The sequence below is a fragment of the Rutilus rutilus genome, assembly GCF_951802725.1.
Source record: "Rutilus rutilus genome assembly, chromosome: 21".
NCBI classification, from domain to species: domain Eukaryota; kingdom Metazoa; phylum Chordata; class Actinopteri; order Cypriniformes; family Leuciscidae; genus Rutilus; species Rutilus rutilus.
Window position 1 is genome coordinate 13788691 of NC_140226.1, and position 13706 is coordinate 13802396.

Below are 13706 nucleotides of genomic sequence, written 5' to 3' on the forward strand. Positions count from 1 at the left end.
TGTTAATGTTAACTAGTGTAACGTTATTAATTTCCATGACTCTGAAAGTTGAAAAAATTAACACTTGCTTTGTTAATACTGTTAAAAAAATACCACATCTATGCAAAAATCTGTCACAATAATTTATTCAACAAGTCAAACACGGTTGACAAATGTTCATTTTCATAGATCTGATGGCCATGAACGTAACTCATGTAAAACATTATTACATATTAAATTACATGTTCAATAAAACTGTTTAAAACAATGTCTCTAATCAGTTTGTTATATTCCACACATACCTGTAGAACTTATAAATATACGTTTAAAAAAATCTTTAGTCAAGTGGTGAGGATGAGTGTCTGAGAACATTGAAAACTACATAGAATTATTCTCACAATACAATGTGTGTGCAGATTTACATATTCAGCAGCAAAACATTCATAACATGCAAATATGATTTGTCAAGATATTCCTTTTATAGTGTTAAGCTATGATTTAACCGCACATGAAAAGAAACCGGAAATACATACAGTTATATTTGGCACAAGAAAGTTTGACATACGAAAATGGTTAACATTACTTCAGGGCACTCAAAAAATTCACAGACCAGCTGTTTCATATATATATATAATCACACAAAAAATACATTGCTGAATATTGTTGATTTGTAACTATTCTTGACAATAGATACAAATTATAATGAATAATATATACTTAGGTTACAATCAATTTACAAAAACATTGACTACTTTCCAAAACTCGCTTTCAGGATTCAAAGGAAACCAGTAAAGAAAAATCAATCTAGCAACCCCCCCAAAAAAAGCATATTCACAGACGTAACAGAAAACTTTATGGCAAGATATCATGAGTAATAACTAAATGTTTTGTTTATGGCTTTTCGGTGTCCATGCCAAAGGTGTTACTAAATTAAAAGTTGCTCCACGGCATGCAGCTCTAACATGCAGGTTTGTGGGGAAGGTGATGATACAAAGGAAGTGACATCAGTGTCCATTCCCACCCTCTGACAGAATTCTGTTCGGCTCTGTGAACCTGGCCGTTAGCAGGTAGAAGAGAGCGGGTCCGGGCACCAGAGCCAACAAAGGCAAATCCTGCCCCAGTTTATCCAGTCGGGATATGGAAATGATACCGTATGCATGGAGGAGCCAATGGCTGAAGAGAACCACGAGGCGTTTCTTCTTAGCCACAAGGTTTTTGAAAGACTGCAGGAGAGAAGCCACAAATATTTTAACATATTTGTCTAAGAACATGAACTAAAAAGCACTGCGACACAAATAAAAAACATATAGTGCATAAATATATTTACCTGTATCTCTGAAGCTGACATGTAAACTGCCAACGTGACCAACGATAACACCAAAATAATATATGGAAATGCATAGTCTGATAACATATGAGGGAGATATAAAAACACAAATGTCAACTAGGTACATTTTCAAATGTTCATTAAAAAAAGAACAAAAACACACTCACAAAGAAGTCCTCCTCCAACCGCCTGCAGGACAGTGAGGATGGGGAAGAAGTACAGCGCTGCGTAGATGCTCTTGAAACGATCCGTCTTGCCTAAGCCACATGCAATCTTCTTAACCAAAAGTGGCCGCAGAAGCATCATGAACACCAGACAGAAGGCGTAGTAGATCAACACAATGGTGTACCTGAATAAAAAAAAATTAAAAATAGGGAATCAGAAAGAAATAGGGTTGTAATAATGTATTGTGTCACAATGTATTGCAAATTCGCAAAAAAAAAAAAAAAAAATGCTACAATACAGACATCTCAGCTCTCCTGTGAGTTCCGGGAGTCTCCCGCATATTTATAGCTTCTGCCTGATGCCCTCAAATTACATACAATATCTCAGAAATCGAGCGAGTGTGGGAGAAGCCGTTTCCACCTGGTATTAATATGTGTTTTCGGTGATCCAATCACAAGTGGTCAGGCAAGACGCATTACCGTTAACACCAGGTACTAGCACACGTTTCAAAAGCGTCTCCTGTGATCACTTGTGTTCGGAATCCATCAAGACTGAATATATATATATATATTCTAATTAAGGGATAATGTAGAGCGAGGCGGTTGTTATAGCAATTAGCAAATACAACCCCGACAGGCTGATCAGGACAGGTCTTGAAACAGCCTGAAGGGGTTGTATTCGCTATAACAACCGCCTCGCTCTACATTATCCCGCTTATTACATGGCTACCCATCAAATAAATCAATAATTTGACACAAAATATTGATTTAAAAAGGAGTTTATTGATTTAAAAACTATTGCATTGCGTCTCTACGGAAAAAACAAACATTTAAACTATTTTGGCTCTGTTTAAAGTATCATGAGAGTATCGTGAGATCAGTATTGTATCAAACCGAATCTTGACATGAGTGTACTGTTACACTTAGAGCTGCACGATTAATCGTTTAAAGATCGCAATCTCAATTCAAACACCCACACAATCTTTTTCCTAAATGACAACAATTTGTCCATGTCTCTTGAACCGTTCACAAGTACGGCAATGCCTCGGAGTCAGACAGTGCAGTGGTCATGTATAGGAATGAAACAGCTTCACAAACAGCCATTATTTCTGCGTGACAATAATTCACATTAACAAAGAAGTACTGGGATAAAAGTTGATATTTCGGAAATAAACACTGATGTCTACGGTAGCGTATCAAAATAGAGTAAATCACGCTTAAAAGTAACTTGAGGTTTCGAATAAAGATTGTATCAATTGCAGCGTTACACCAGTAGGTGGCGTATTTAATTGAATCACTGAATCACTCATTCAAGAGATTTGTTCAAAAACACCGATTCATCCAGTAATGAAGCAAAAGAAGTCTGCAAATGGATCATTCATTCAGACTGATTTAAAAAAAAATAGATAGACTGCAGCAATTTCGTCAGAACCTCTAGTAAATTATGTTATTGTTTAGTTGTCACTTCAGAATCGTGATTTGTCTTAAACAAACAAAAAAAACTGTGATTCTCAATCTATCCAGAATCACGCAGCTCTAGTTACAGCCCTGGAAACCAACAGAAATAACTGGAGCCTCAAATCAAATCAAATGTAAAGGGCACTCACAGAGGGAACACAGCCTCCTGCGTGCAGTGCAGCGTGGTGACGTAGTCGGGACTGGGGTTATACAACATGGTGTACCAGTCAGAAAGCATCTTAACCTCACAGGAACGAATAGACAGCTGGCCGACGGGGTCGTTGAGCAGCAGAGTCACTATGGCAGCTGCCGTGCACTCGAACAGGGCTGTTATATGCTGGAAAAGGGCACTAGAACTGGAGATGACATTAGGAGAGTATTGGTTAGTTTGGAAAGATGCATTATCAAAGTTTAAGGCATAGCTTTGCAAAACAAAATCAGATCCACACAATAATATTGCCTCATATATCTTACTATTGTTAAGCACAAGAAATTTTGCCAACTACCTTTTCTTCCCAGAATACCACTCAATGAAGAACCAGTGCAGGACCAGAGGCAGCATCGCCATGAAGCCCAGGTACAGCCAGTCATACAGCTCAGGAGAGCCGGTGCATCTCATGCAGATCTTCTCTAGGTTTGTCCTTTGGCCACGAGGACAGACCTTTATAAATCAGAACGGTAAAGGTTATGAACACAATATATACAGTCCGCAAAACAACTAACTGTGCAATCATACATATCAGTACAAGCAGAACTGTTCTTGAATGGCCAGGTGACAGCTGTTGCAGTTAGGAATCACTAATGGACTTACAAAGAAATAAAGGTAGCCTAACACTTTCCAAAAAGGTCTCATTTGTTAACATTAGCTAATGCATTATCTAACACAGGTTTTCAATATTTTAGATCCCATGGACCCCTAAATATGATCATCCTTGTGTAAAAAAGGCAAATATCTTTTATAAACACCCATTTATATACTAGAAAATGTATATTATAAATCTAAAAATAGTTTTTATTAAGTTACATTATCATACATTTTTTCTACTCACTATTAATAATGTACTGTTAATGTATTTATTTTTAATCTAATAGTCATTTATTTTTATTTTATTCATTTAGAACAGTTTTTCTCTAGACTTTTCATTGGACCCCCTAAAAGCTGTAGAAGTATTGTCCATTGTTAGTGCATGTTAACTCATTTAGTTAAAGTCCCCCTGAAGTAAGTTAGTCATTTTATCCCTTAAAACTCATCTTTGATCGCCAAAATTACATATTTACATGTTTTTTCCTGGACAAAAAATGATTCATGCCTTAAAACCTGTTAACCGTTGTCAGTGCGTCGGCGCACTGAAGCGTTTTTTTTATATATATAGTTCAAGGTTACTATCAGATTTAATGTTATACCTTGACAAACTATACATCATTAAAAAGATATAAGACTCAAGTTTCAGTATTTGACCACTATTGTATTCTGAGAAACTTATAGCGACAGTTATTTCTTAATTTGTGTCAGGAGTTATGAAATGAAAAAAATGAGTCGATACCTTTAATATGAATTATGCGCGTCAGCCGCTTTCATTCATAAAAAAAACACCGTGCTGTCGTCATGACAGCGATACACAAAACAACGTCCTTCAGGGCTTCAGCTCAAAAATGTGCAGATTTGGAGAAACATTGATATATTCTCATAGGTTTACATCAGATTTCTATAGACAGGAATAATATTTATTGAATTTATACCCAAATGCGTCGATGTAATAATTATGAGCGCTTGCATACTCTGATACTGTGTTTTTAATTCATACCAATAGCCTGAGGGTGCTATAAGCACAATAATAGTCCATATATGGAACATGAAGAAGAGCCATGATCATGTGACATTCCAGGACGTTAAAAATAAAGTCATTTGACATGGTCTTGAAAAACATTTAACTAAATCCAGAGTTTTGGACTTATTATCTTCAGATTTTAAACATAAAATGTTTAGACCTGTGGCTTTAGCTGCAGTGCATTTCTAGATTGCTACAGTGCCAACTTCAATTTTATTTTCATGAGGATGTTTCATAAAAAATTATTTCTAATAACTTTACAAAACTTTGAAGCTATTTATAACATTTTTTTTCATTATGACAATAATTAATTCTACATTTACAATAAACTGCCAGGTGTCAGCTTTCAAATGAGATCATACTTGTGCTTTTAGTACAAAGGGTTCATGAACTGTATCTGTTTCAGTTTGGGTATGTCATTTCTAGGGATTTTTCAAAAGTGGGGTTGCAGCTTAACAGGTTAAAGGGACTATGTGTAGCTTTTTAGGTATTTTATTATCTAAAATCAATATTTTTATTAATAAATATGCCCTCAATGGTGTACAAATACCTATGCCAATGATCAGACTAATCCTCGTAAACGAAGAATTTATTATCTTTATATACATGGGACGGGTAGGTCCACGGAGGCTTCCATGTAGTTCCGCCATCTTGAAAAACTATATTAGCAGAGAGGGACAAAAAGTACTAGGCCAACGCGTCTCCACAATGCGTTTTCTTCAGAGCCAGCGTCACGTGACTGAAGCCAGCAGACGCGGAGGAGCAGAGCAGTGAGAGGCGCTTGTCACTGCCGCGGCAAGTTTAAAAGGATGCACTGCACGGTTATTTATACACCGTTCATTCATACATATACTGAGTCACAGGATGAGTCCTCGTCGTCGAAAAAGTCCAAAATAGACCGTAAAAGGAAACGTGACCGGAGATTACAAAAACAAGGGTTAATGTCGGGATAGCTAATGCAGGAGAAAGCTTTCAAAAGAGATGCTGAAGTTGCCTGCTTTCTTCTCGACAGGTAAGTCAATGTTACGGTCTTAATTATAAGCTTTTTTTTCATTGCTTGGTTGTGTACTTTATTATATAGACAGTAGAACATTTATAGTTAAAAGTTAAACAGGCTCTTTGATGAATAGCAGCTATTGAGTAAAGTAAGGTTAGAGAAGGCTCTGATGATGATATCTAACAATTAGGGGTGTCCATGGTTAACCGATTAACCGTTAAAAATTGCGTAACCGAGTGAAACATTTTGCTCGGTTAAGTGGCGTCAATGGCGTGCATTGAATTTAGTTGTAATACATTTTTGCACCACCAGAGACCGCTAGACCAGTTTTCTAATATGAAGCGGGCAAAGAAAGCGCGCGTCCGAGAGTGAAGGCTGTGCGCGAGCCAGAAACAAACATAGTATCCGCGCCACTGATGGCAGCACAATAATATCTGTCTGCAGAGCCGCAGAGCCACAGCTTTACCCCAGCAGTTTTACCCCGCGCATGCGCAATTTCATCACAACAGTTTTACCCGCAGAGTCCGTTTACTGTTACATTAACCCATACAATTTGTATTATGCATTTCCTAAACATGTACTTGCTAATCAAACACTTTATCTGAACAAACTACTAATCTATAAAACACAATCGGTCTTCCGACCTTTTACTATTGTGTTGATAATATGCGCGAGGGAGAGAGAGCAATACAGCGCTCGTGTTGTTTGAAGGCGGTGAGAGTGCGCGCGCGCGTGGCCGGGGCTCTCTCACTGTTTGTTCTTATGCGCCCTGTCCACTGATCTAAATAATTAGTTGTTACGACGACTTATTTGTTCCCTCGTTTTAATAAATCGTGGACACGTTGAACAAATTCCCTCCCTCATTTTGATTTAACGAATTACAACGTGGCCAAAAACAGTTTGATACTATTAATTAGTGAATGCTAAAGACCTATTTTTTGTGAATTGGTGAATATTCAGGTGAATTATTTCGTGGCCACGAATTAATAATAATTATTAAACTGTTTTTCTTACCTGTGAAGATAGCTCTTCAGTGAAGGCCGACTATTCTCGTACAGCTTTTTATTCCTTTTTTTGGTGTGTGAATTGGTGAATATTCAGGTGAATTGTTTCGTGGCCACGAATTAATAATACCTCAGCACGTTTTACAAGACCCTTCTCGATCGCAGCGGCAACGAGCACTTTGATCACTTGATTTAAAAAACAAAACATTTCAGCGCTAGATCGCCTAAAAAAAAAAAACGAACGAAATGAATGCTCTGCTAGTTAACTGGAGATGTTTTGTTTATTTGTATTGGTATTCCTGCCGCGAGATGTTTCAAAAGTGGTGGGGACAATATCGACCTTAGAAAATAGTGGTGGGGACATGTCTCACCCGCAAATTACGCCTATCTCGGGGTTGCGGCGCGCACACTATGGTTAACCGAGTATTAACCGCTAAGGGCCTCGGTTAACAGTTAATGAAAAACTTGAAAACGTGCAGCCCTACTAACAATGCACGTACTTCAAAAAATATAACGAGTAAAGAAGGCATTACTACTAATTACCATAGTTAATGTTTTTCACAGTCAGTAATTCATACTGTAACATTCTTTTTTTCGTTGTTTCAAGTTTCAGTTTGTTTTAAATAAACCTGTTCACCCGAAGAAAAACTCGAAGCGCTATTATAAGACATCCTGTCATAGCTTTTTGGTACATAACGGCTACCGTAGATGCAACGCGCATTTGAAAAAGTGAGGCGCTGGAGAGCATTATTCGTTTGAATGCAAAATACAATTTCACCACTAGATGGGAGAAATTCCTACACACAGTCCCTTTAAAATAGCTTGAATATAACTCTACGCCCTTGCCTCCTTTAGTATATGTGGTTCTATGAATATGCTAATTAGCCCCGCCTCCACTCACTCACACCAGCTTAGAGATTCGCTCGTTGACGTGATTGGTTTGTTTGCGGTAGTTTGTGACGTCAGAAACACCAGTGATTTCAAACCGGTTTTGAGACTGTCTTTGGTTCACTGCAGTGTTAAGGAGAAAATACTCTGCAATGTTGTTGACATACGAATTTGTACATGGTTTGTCTTAAAGCATATTTAAAAACACCACATAGACATATCCACAACATTAAAAACTTGATTTTAACCAAAGGGAGTCTTTAAGTAATGTTAATAAATGAAACCTTAATGCAGTGTTACAGAAATACACAAGTGTGAACAAGTAAAATGCACATCAGGGAGCATATATACACAACTGTGGTGTCAATATGACCTCTTGCATGAGTAACGTTACCCATTGTAATCAGGCAGTTACGCAATCTGTGTGTTTTATTCAGACCGATTACATGAATATGATGCACTTACCCCACATTCTCCTTCAATAGATTCATTTATGATGGTCCTTCCACAGTACAGCCCAGGACAAGTGGAGCTCATTGATACAGCTGCATTAAATCCAGAGAAACATCATTAAAAACCATCCTTTAATTCAAAATACAGACATGTAATTTGCAGTGTGTTGTTATGGCAGTAAACTAGCGATTCTATCAACAGCAGAAAACCAATAAGATATTGTCATTAGTTGTTTGCAATAAATATTTTTCGTTTTAACATACCCATGTCATATGCAGCATTACAAAGCTATCGATAGGCCCAGTTTGTTGGTTAGTGATTTTAAACCGCAACAATCTAAACGACGCAACAGAAACCGGAAGAATTAAACACACTCTTCTTCTTCAAGTGATTGTGGGACGTGTTGCTGAAAGGTGAATTGTTTGACAGCGCCACTCACTGGTCAGATGTACTGTGTGTAAATGCATTTGACAGTCATTCAAATCCATGATATACAGTCAAACCAAAAATCATCCAGACACCAGATGTATGTTTGGTATTTTTTTACAAGTGGGTGCAGGACACTAGTTCATTTATGTAAGTGAGGATAGCAAAATAAAGTAAACTGTGACATATACCCAAAAATTCTTCATACAGTGGACCAGTAAAATGTATACAAAATTTGAGACCAAAAATTATTCAGACACTGACCTGACCATGCTTTGCTTAAGTGTTTTTTTTTTTGTATTGCTATTGCTATTGGTATTATTTATGAGACAGTCTAACAGAAGGATGGCCAAAACCAGTGAAATATCAACTGATTTGATAACTCTAAATTATTGACATATGTTATTACCATTTTCTAAACTATAGTGAATAAACTGTGATCATGTTTGAAGTGTTTGACTTTATAGTATGCATCATCACCATTATTTAATCACCATGACTGCAACAGTATTTTTTTTTAAGTGGAATGATTGTGTCTTTCACGTATTTAATTATAGAATTGTAATATTGAACGGGTTCAACCATCTTCAATGGCTGTTTATAAACACACCCAAAATGCAAGACGGACAGACAGACAGAAAGTGCGTAATTCAGCTGGAAAAAAAAGTCTGGTCCGGTGTCATAGCAACGGCTTCAAACGTCACGGGGAGGTGCAGGGCCCTGCATCTGTATACTAGAAATAAAACAAGTATGTAGAGCGGCGATTACAATGAAACGGTGTCTAAAAATGGGCTGGCGTTTGTCAGGTACAACGGGACAGAAAAAAATAAAACACCTTTTTAATTCGCTGGTTATTCATGTTTCACCGTGTCACAATTTATTGAACTGTAACATATTTTCTAGGACGCTACTGCTGTTTTTGTTTATTAGGCAGAATCAGTAGTCGTAGACTGGTATGCAAGTAAACTAATCCTAATTCGTATGACATTGAGTATTTTGATTCAATTGAGAATTTGATTCAATCAGGTTGACATGTTAGCTCCCAACAACTGGAGCAAACGATGCTTTATAATCAGCGGTGTCGATTACTTTTCTCAGCGCTTGACAGAATTGACCAATCACAGATGCTGGTGGACATTCGGTTAAGTATTTTTAAATTAATTTCATAGACACTGATACTACCGATAACCGTGTCCATTTCCGATATCAATCCATTGAATCAAATTGCTTAAAAAATATGATCAACTTTAGAGCAAACATGTTTCCAGTGAAACACAAACTGAATGCGTCTCAATGGTGAATTGGCTTTCTGGGCCTCCCAGCGCCCCCTAGCGGAATGAGCGCGTTTCGTCTCGCATTAACAGCAAGAGAGCGGTATTGTCAGCTCAGTCTGTAACAGGGGAGGGCACGGGGTAGCATTATTTACTCCAAGCACAGTGTATGGCATTAAAGAACTACATCGGGACCATCCGTGACATCGTAACGCATACTCATTTTACTGTGATACGGACACGGGAGATACTGACAAGGGATGAATTCTCTTCCACCCTGTGGATGCGCCCTAACCGTGTCCAATGGATCTCCCCGGCATCAGCAACACGACCGTGGACAACATGTCAGGCTCGGGCTTCATTTTAGAGATTGTGAGCATCAAACCCGTTGTAAACAGCAACTATACAGCCGGGGGCGAGATGACCCGCAGCCCCCCAGTGTGGAGTTCGGAGGGGAACTCGGTTCTCCAGGGCATCGCGGTGGCCGCGCAGGCGCTGCTCCTCCTGGCCATCTTCTTACTGTCCAGTCTGGGTAATTCAGCGGTCGTGGTGGTTATAATCAAACACAGGCAGTTGAGAACGGTCACTAACGCTTTCATCATGTCCCTCTCCCTCTCTGATTTTCTCACGGCCGTTCTTTGTTTACCCTTCTCCTTCATGATGCTCTTCAGCAAGGATGGCAGTTGGATGTTTGGGGAGCCCTTCTGCATCGCCAACGGGTTCTTTAACACCTGCTTCGGCATTATCTCCACCTTGACCATGACTCTCATCTCATTCGACAGGTATTACGCTATCGTCAGGCAGCCGCAAGCCAAAATCGGCCGGAGGAGAGCGATCCAGCTGCTGGTGGCCGTTTGGTTCTCCGCTGTGCTCTTCTCGTTTCCTTGGTACCTGCTTATGGAGACTTCCGGGCGCTTGGTGGTGCACAAACAGGGCTTTTACCATTGCATGTATGTGTTCCACTCGGGCACCTCCAGGATGGGCACCACCTACAGTATCGCTTTAATAGTAGTGTGTTACCTGCTTCCCTTCGCCCTCATGTGCTTCTGCCACTATAACATCTGTAAAACCGTCCGGCTGTCGGAGATCAGGGTGCGGCCGGTGACCACTTACGCGCACCTGTTGCGCTTCTACAGCGAGATGCGCACCGCCACCACCGTGCTCATCATGATCGTGTTCAGCATCTTCTGCTGGGGCCCTTACTGTCTGATGGGCATCATCACCGCGCTAGGGAGATACTCTTTCAACCCCGCTATGGATACTTTGGCCATTTGGATGGCGTGGGCTAACGGTGCCATCAACCCGTTGATTTATGCCATAAGGAACCCGAATATATCCATGCTGTTGGGTCGGAGCAGAGAGGAGGGATACAGGACTAGAAACATCGCTGCGTACCTGTCCACGCAGACACAGCGCAGGGACACGGTCCGGACTCGGGCCGACCGGATTCGGGACCGGTACGTGAGCCGGCACGGAGCAAACAGCCGTCTGTCTTCCTCCAGCCCGGCCAATGGGGGAGATGTGGCCATGTGGGCCTGTAAAAACCCGGCGGTGTTCTTCTGCAGAGACGCGCATCCGGATACAATCACTGAACCCGCGGTGCCCAAAGTTGAGACTGCTGACACCAGTTTGTAATGCGCTCACACTTTATGATGACTTTGTAATTTTATATAAATAAAGTAACTTTGTCACTTTAACGAAGGGAGGTGCTACAGGTGGGCCCCAAAATTTACTTGGGTCACACTTACAATTCTAAAATTACATTTATTGCATCGGATAACAAAATCAAGTCATGTGGAATTTATTTTAACCAAACATATAGCACAAACAAAGAGAAGTTTGTTAGGTTTTAGATTTTAACAAACAAGTTAGGATTTGGACATTAGTGGAGTCTCAGATTCCACTTGGTTTGATTTTCTTTTCTAATGCAATGACATTATTACCTAAATTTTTATGCTGAAAGAAATGGATTTTGGAAGGATTCAACAAATAAATTTTTGCAATACCTTTACTTTAACTAGTGGAAACATGCAACATTATAGACAATTTTTTTTTTTTTTTTTTTTTTTTTTATGATTGCATATCACATTCACATTGTTTGCATATACCAGAGGCAGCTTCTTGATATTTTAGCAAGAAACCCTTAATATCAGATTGTATCCTTAAATTATATTTATGCTGTCAATGTCTTTCTTTCCTATGGGTCATCTTAAAAGAGCTTAAAAACATGTTTATTACATGAAAAGTGTATTACTAAATAGGCTACTTTGTTAAACAATTAAGATTTTGACAAAAGGAGCTGACAATCACTATTCAAATCACTTTAAATAAAAAATTTATTTGTGATATTTTCTGTAGGGTGTATATCATTTTGCAATTGGCTATGCAAATGTGTACATATTTATTTTAATGTGTACAACATTTCATTTTGCTGCAAGGAAAAAATCACCTGTAGCCTACCTCCCTTCAGATTTCAGAAATTATTATTTTATTTTTTTTAAAGCTGAAGTATGTCGTTTCTACGTCACTAGCGCCACCTAGTGGAAATGTAAAAGTGGCGCTTACCCCGCCCCCAACTCACGCCATTGGTCGAGTCAGTGGCTGCGTCTGAAATCGCATACTCTCTTGAGTAGGTACAACCACTAAAAAGTATGTTCTAGTATGAATGTGTGTAGTGTGAATGTAATCTGGACACACTACATTTACCATGTTGTCGTTATCATGTGACCTACCAGTGTCAGTTACGTCCATATAGGGTTACGCCGCTTCACTGCCATTCATAAATCCTCTCCCAAGGCCTCATGGGATAGTAAAGTGTCCATCCTATGCACACTTCAGAATCTCACCGGAAGTAGAAGGTCAACCGAGTGTTTTTTGCCTACTCTTTTATGAGTACTGCAAATACAGACATGCTTCATTTGTCACACACTGATTTTCGCCTACTATATAATAAGAAAGTATGCGATTTCAGATGCAGCCACTGTATAGACTGGGTGGCTCAAAACAAACAGGGCAATTTTTATAGCGACACAGTGGTAAAAAAAGTTACATTCTTCAGCTTTAAATATAAATAGGCCTATAAGTAAAAATAAATTTCATGACTATTTCAATGTACATGAATTTAAGATCTGTTATGCATTATATACTCTAATAATGTTTATGATTTACTTATAAGTCATTATAAAGTGTCGCTGTGTTTTTTAGCACTTTTGCTACCACCAACCTATATTTGAAACCAAGCTCTCCAAGTATAACTGAATCATTGTAATGAATCAGCAGATATAGTGTGTAGTGTATGTGTGTGTGAAGTGCCAAGATGAAAGTCCCTCTTGAGCCTAATGCAAATGCTTTACAACACTGTGAAAGAACCGAATGCCGAATGGTTACAGAAATCTCTCATAGCCTAAAACCACATCTTCATCATCTGCTCTGAGGTGTTAATGCTGACCTGGAATATTAAAGGGGCTATATGTAGAATTCAGAAACCCTTGTTATTAGCGACACCGGTGGCCATTAAGTGAACTGCAGCCAGAATCTCCTCGCTCTCGTGCACACCTATCGTACAAGAGACATGAAGCCCCGATATACGTTTAGATGAATATGTAAATATGTGCTGCAAAAGTAATGACAGTTAAGAAAGCATCCGATCGTAGCGATGTGGATATGTTTGCACAAGCTCTGCAATTCACCGACATCATGTCGACAGATGAGGTAATTAAAATGACACTGTTATGGACGGTACTTTGAATATAAATTATGGAGACAATTCAGATCTGGCGATGTGAGACCATAGTCTGAATAAATCCATTTTCTTTGTATGACACGCACGCTTTTTCTGCATTTTTAACGTCATCACATTGAACAGGTAAACTCAGTCCGATTTTACAGCCTCATTATGCTTATAATTGTG

The 13706-nt window shown here is 39.0% G+C and overlaps 2 protein-coding genes across 2 annotated transcripts; one reads left to right on the forward strand and one right to left on the reverse strand.

The window, feature by feature from the left end:
- Positions 1 to 99: 99 nt before the first annotated feature.
- Positions 100 to 8529, reverse strand: jkamp (jnk1/mapk8 associated membrane protein). Its single transcript, XM_084393642.1, has 7 exons — positions 8363 to 8529; positions 8112 to 8191; positions 3435 to 3589; positions 3078 to 3284; positions 1474 to 1655; positions 1307 to 1383; positions 100 to 1202 (listed from the first exon to the last, which is right to left on the reverse strand). Exons 1-7 carry the CDS (start codon positions 8364 to 8366, stop codon positions 984 to 986), a joined length of 924 nt encoding a protein of 307 aa, XP_084249768.1. The 5' UTR covers positions 8367 to 8529; the 3' UTR covers positions 100 to 983.
- Positions 8530 to 9971: 1442 nt separating this feature from the next.
- Positions 9972 to 11527, forward strand: gpr135 (G protein-coupled receptor 135). The gene has a single exon (XM_084393946.1). The coding sequence runs from the start codon at positions 10100 to 10102 to the stop codon at positions 11429 to 11431; it is 1332 nt and encodes a 443-aa protein (XP_084250072.1). The 5' UTR covers positions 9972 to 10099; the 3' UTR covers positions 11432 to 11527.
- The last annotated feature ends 2179 nt before the right edge of the window (positions 11528 to 13706 follow it).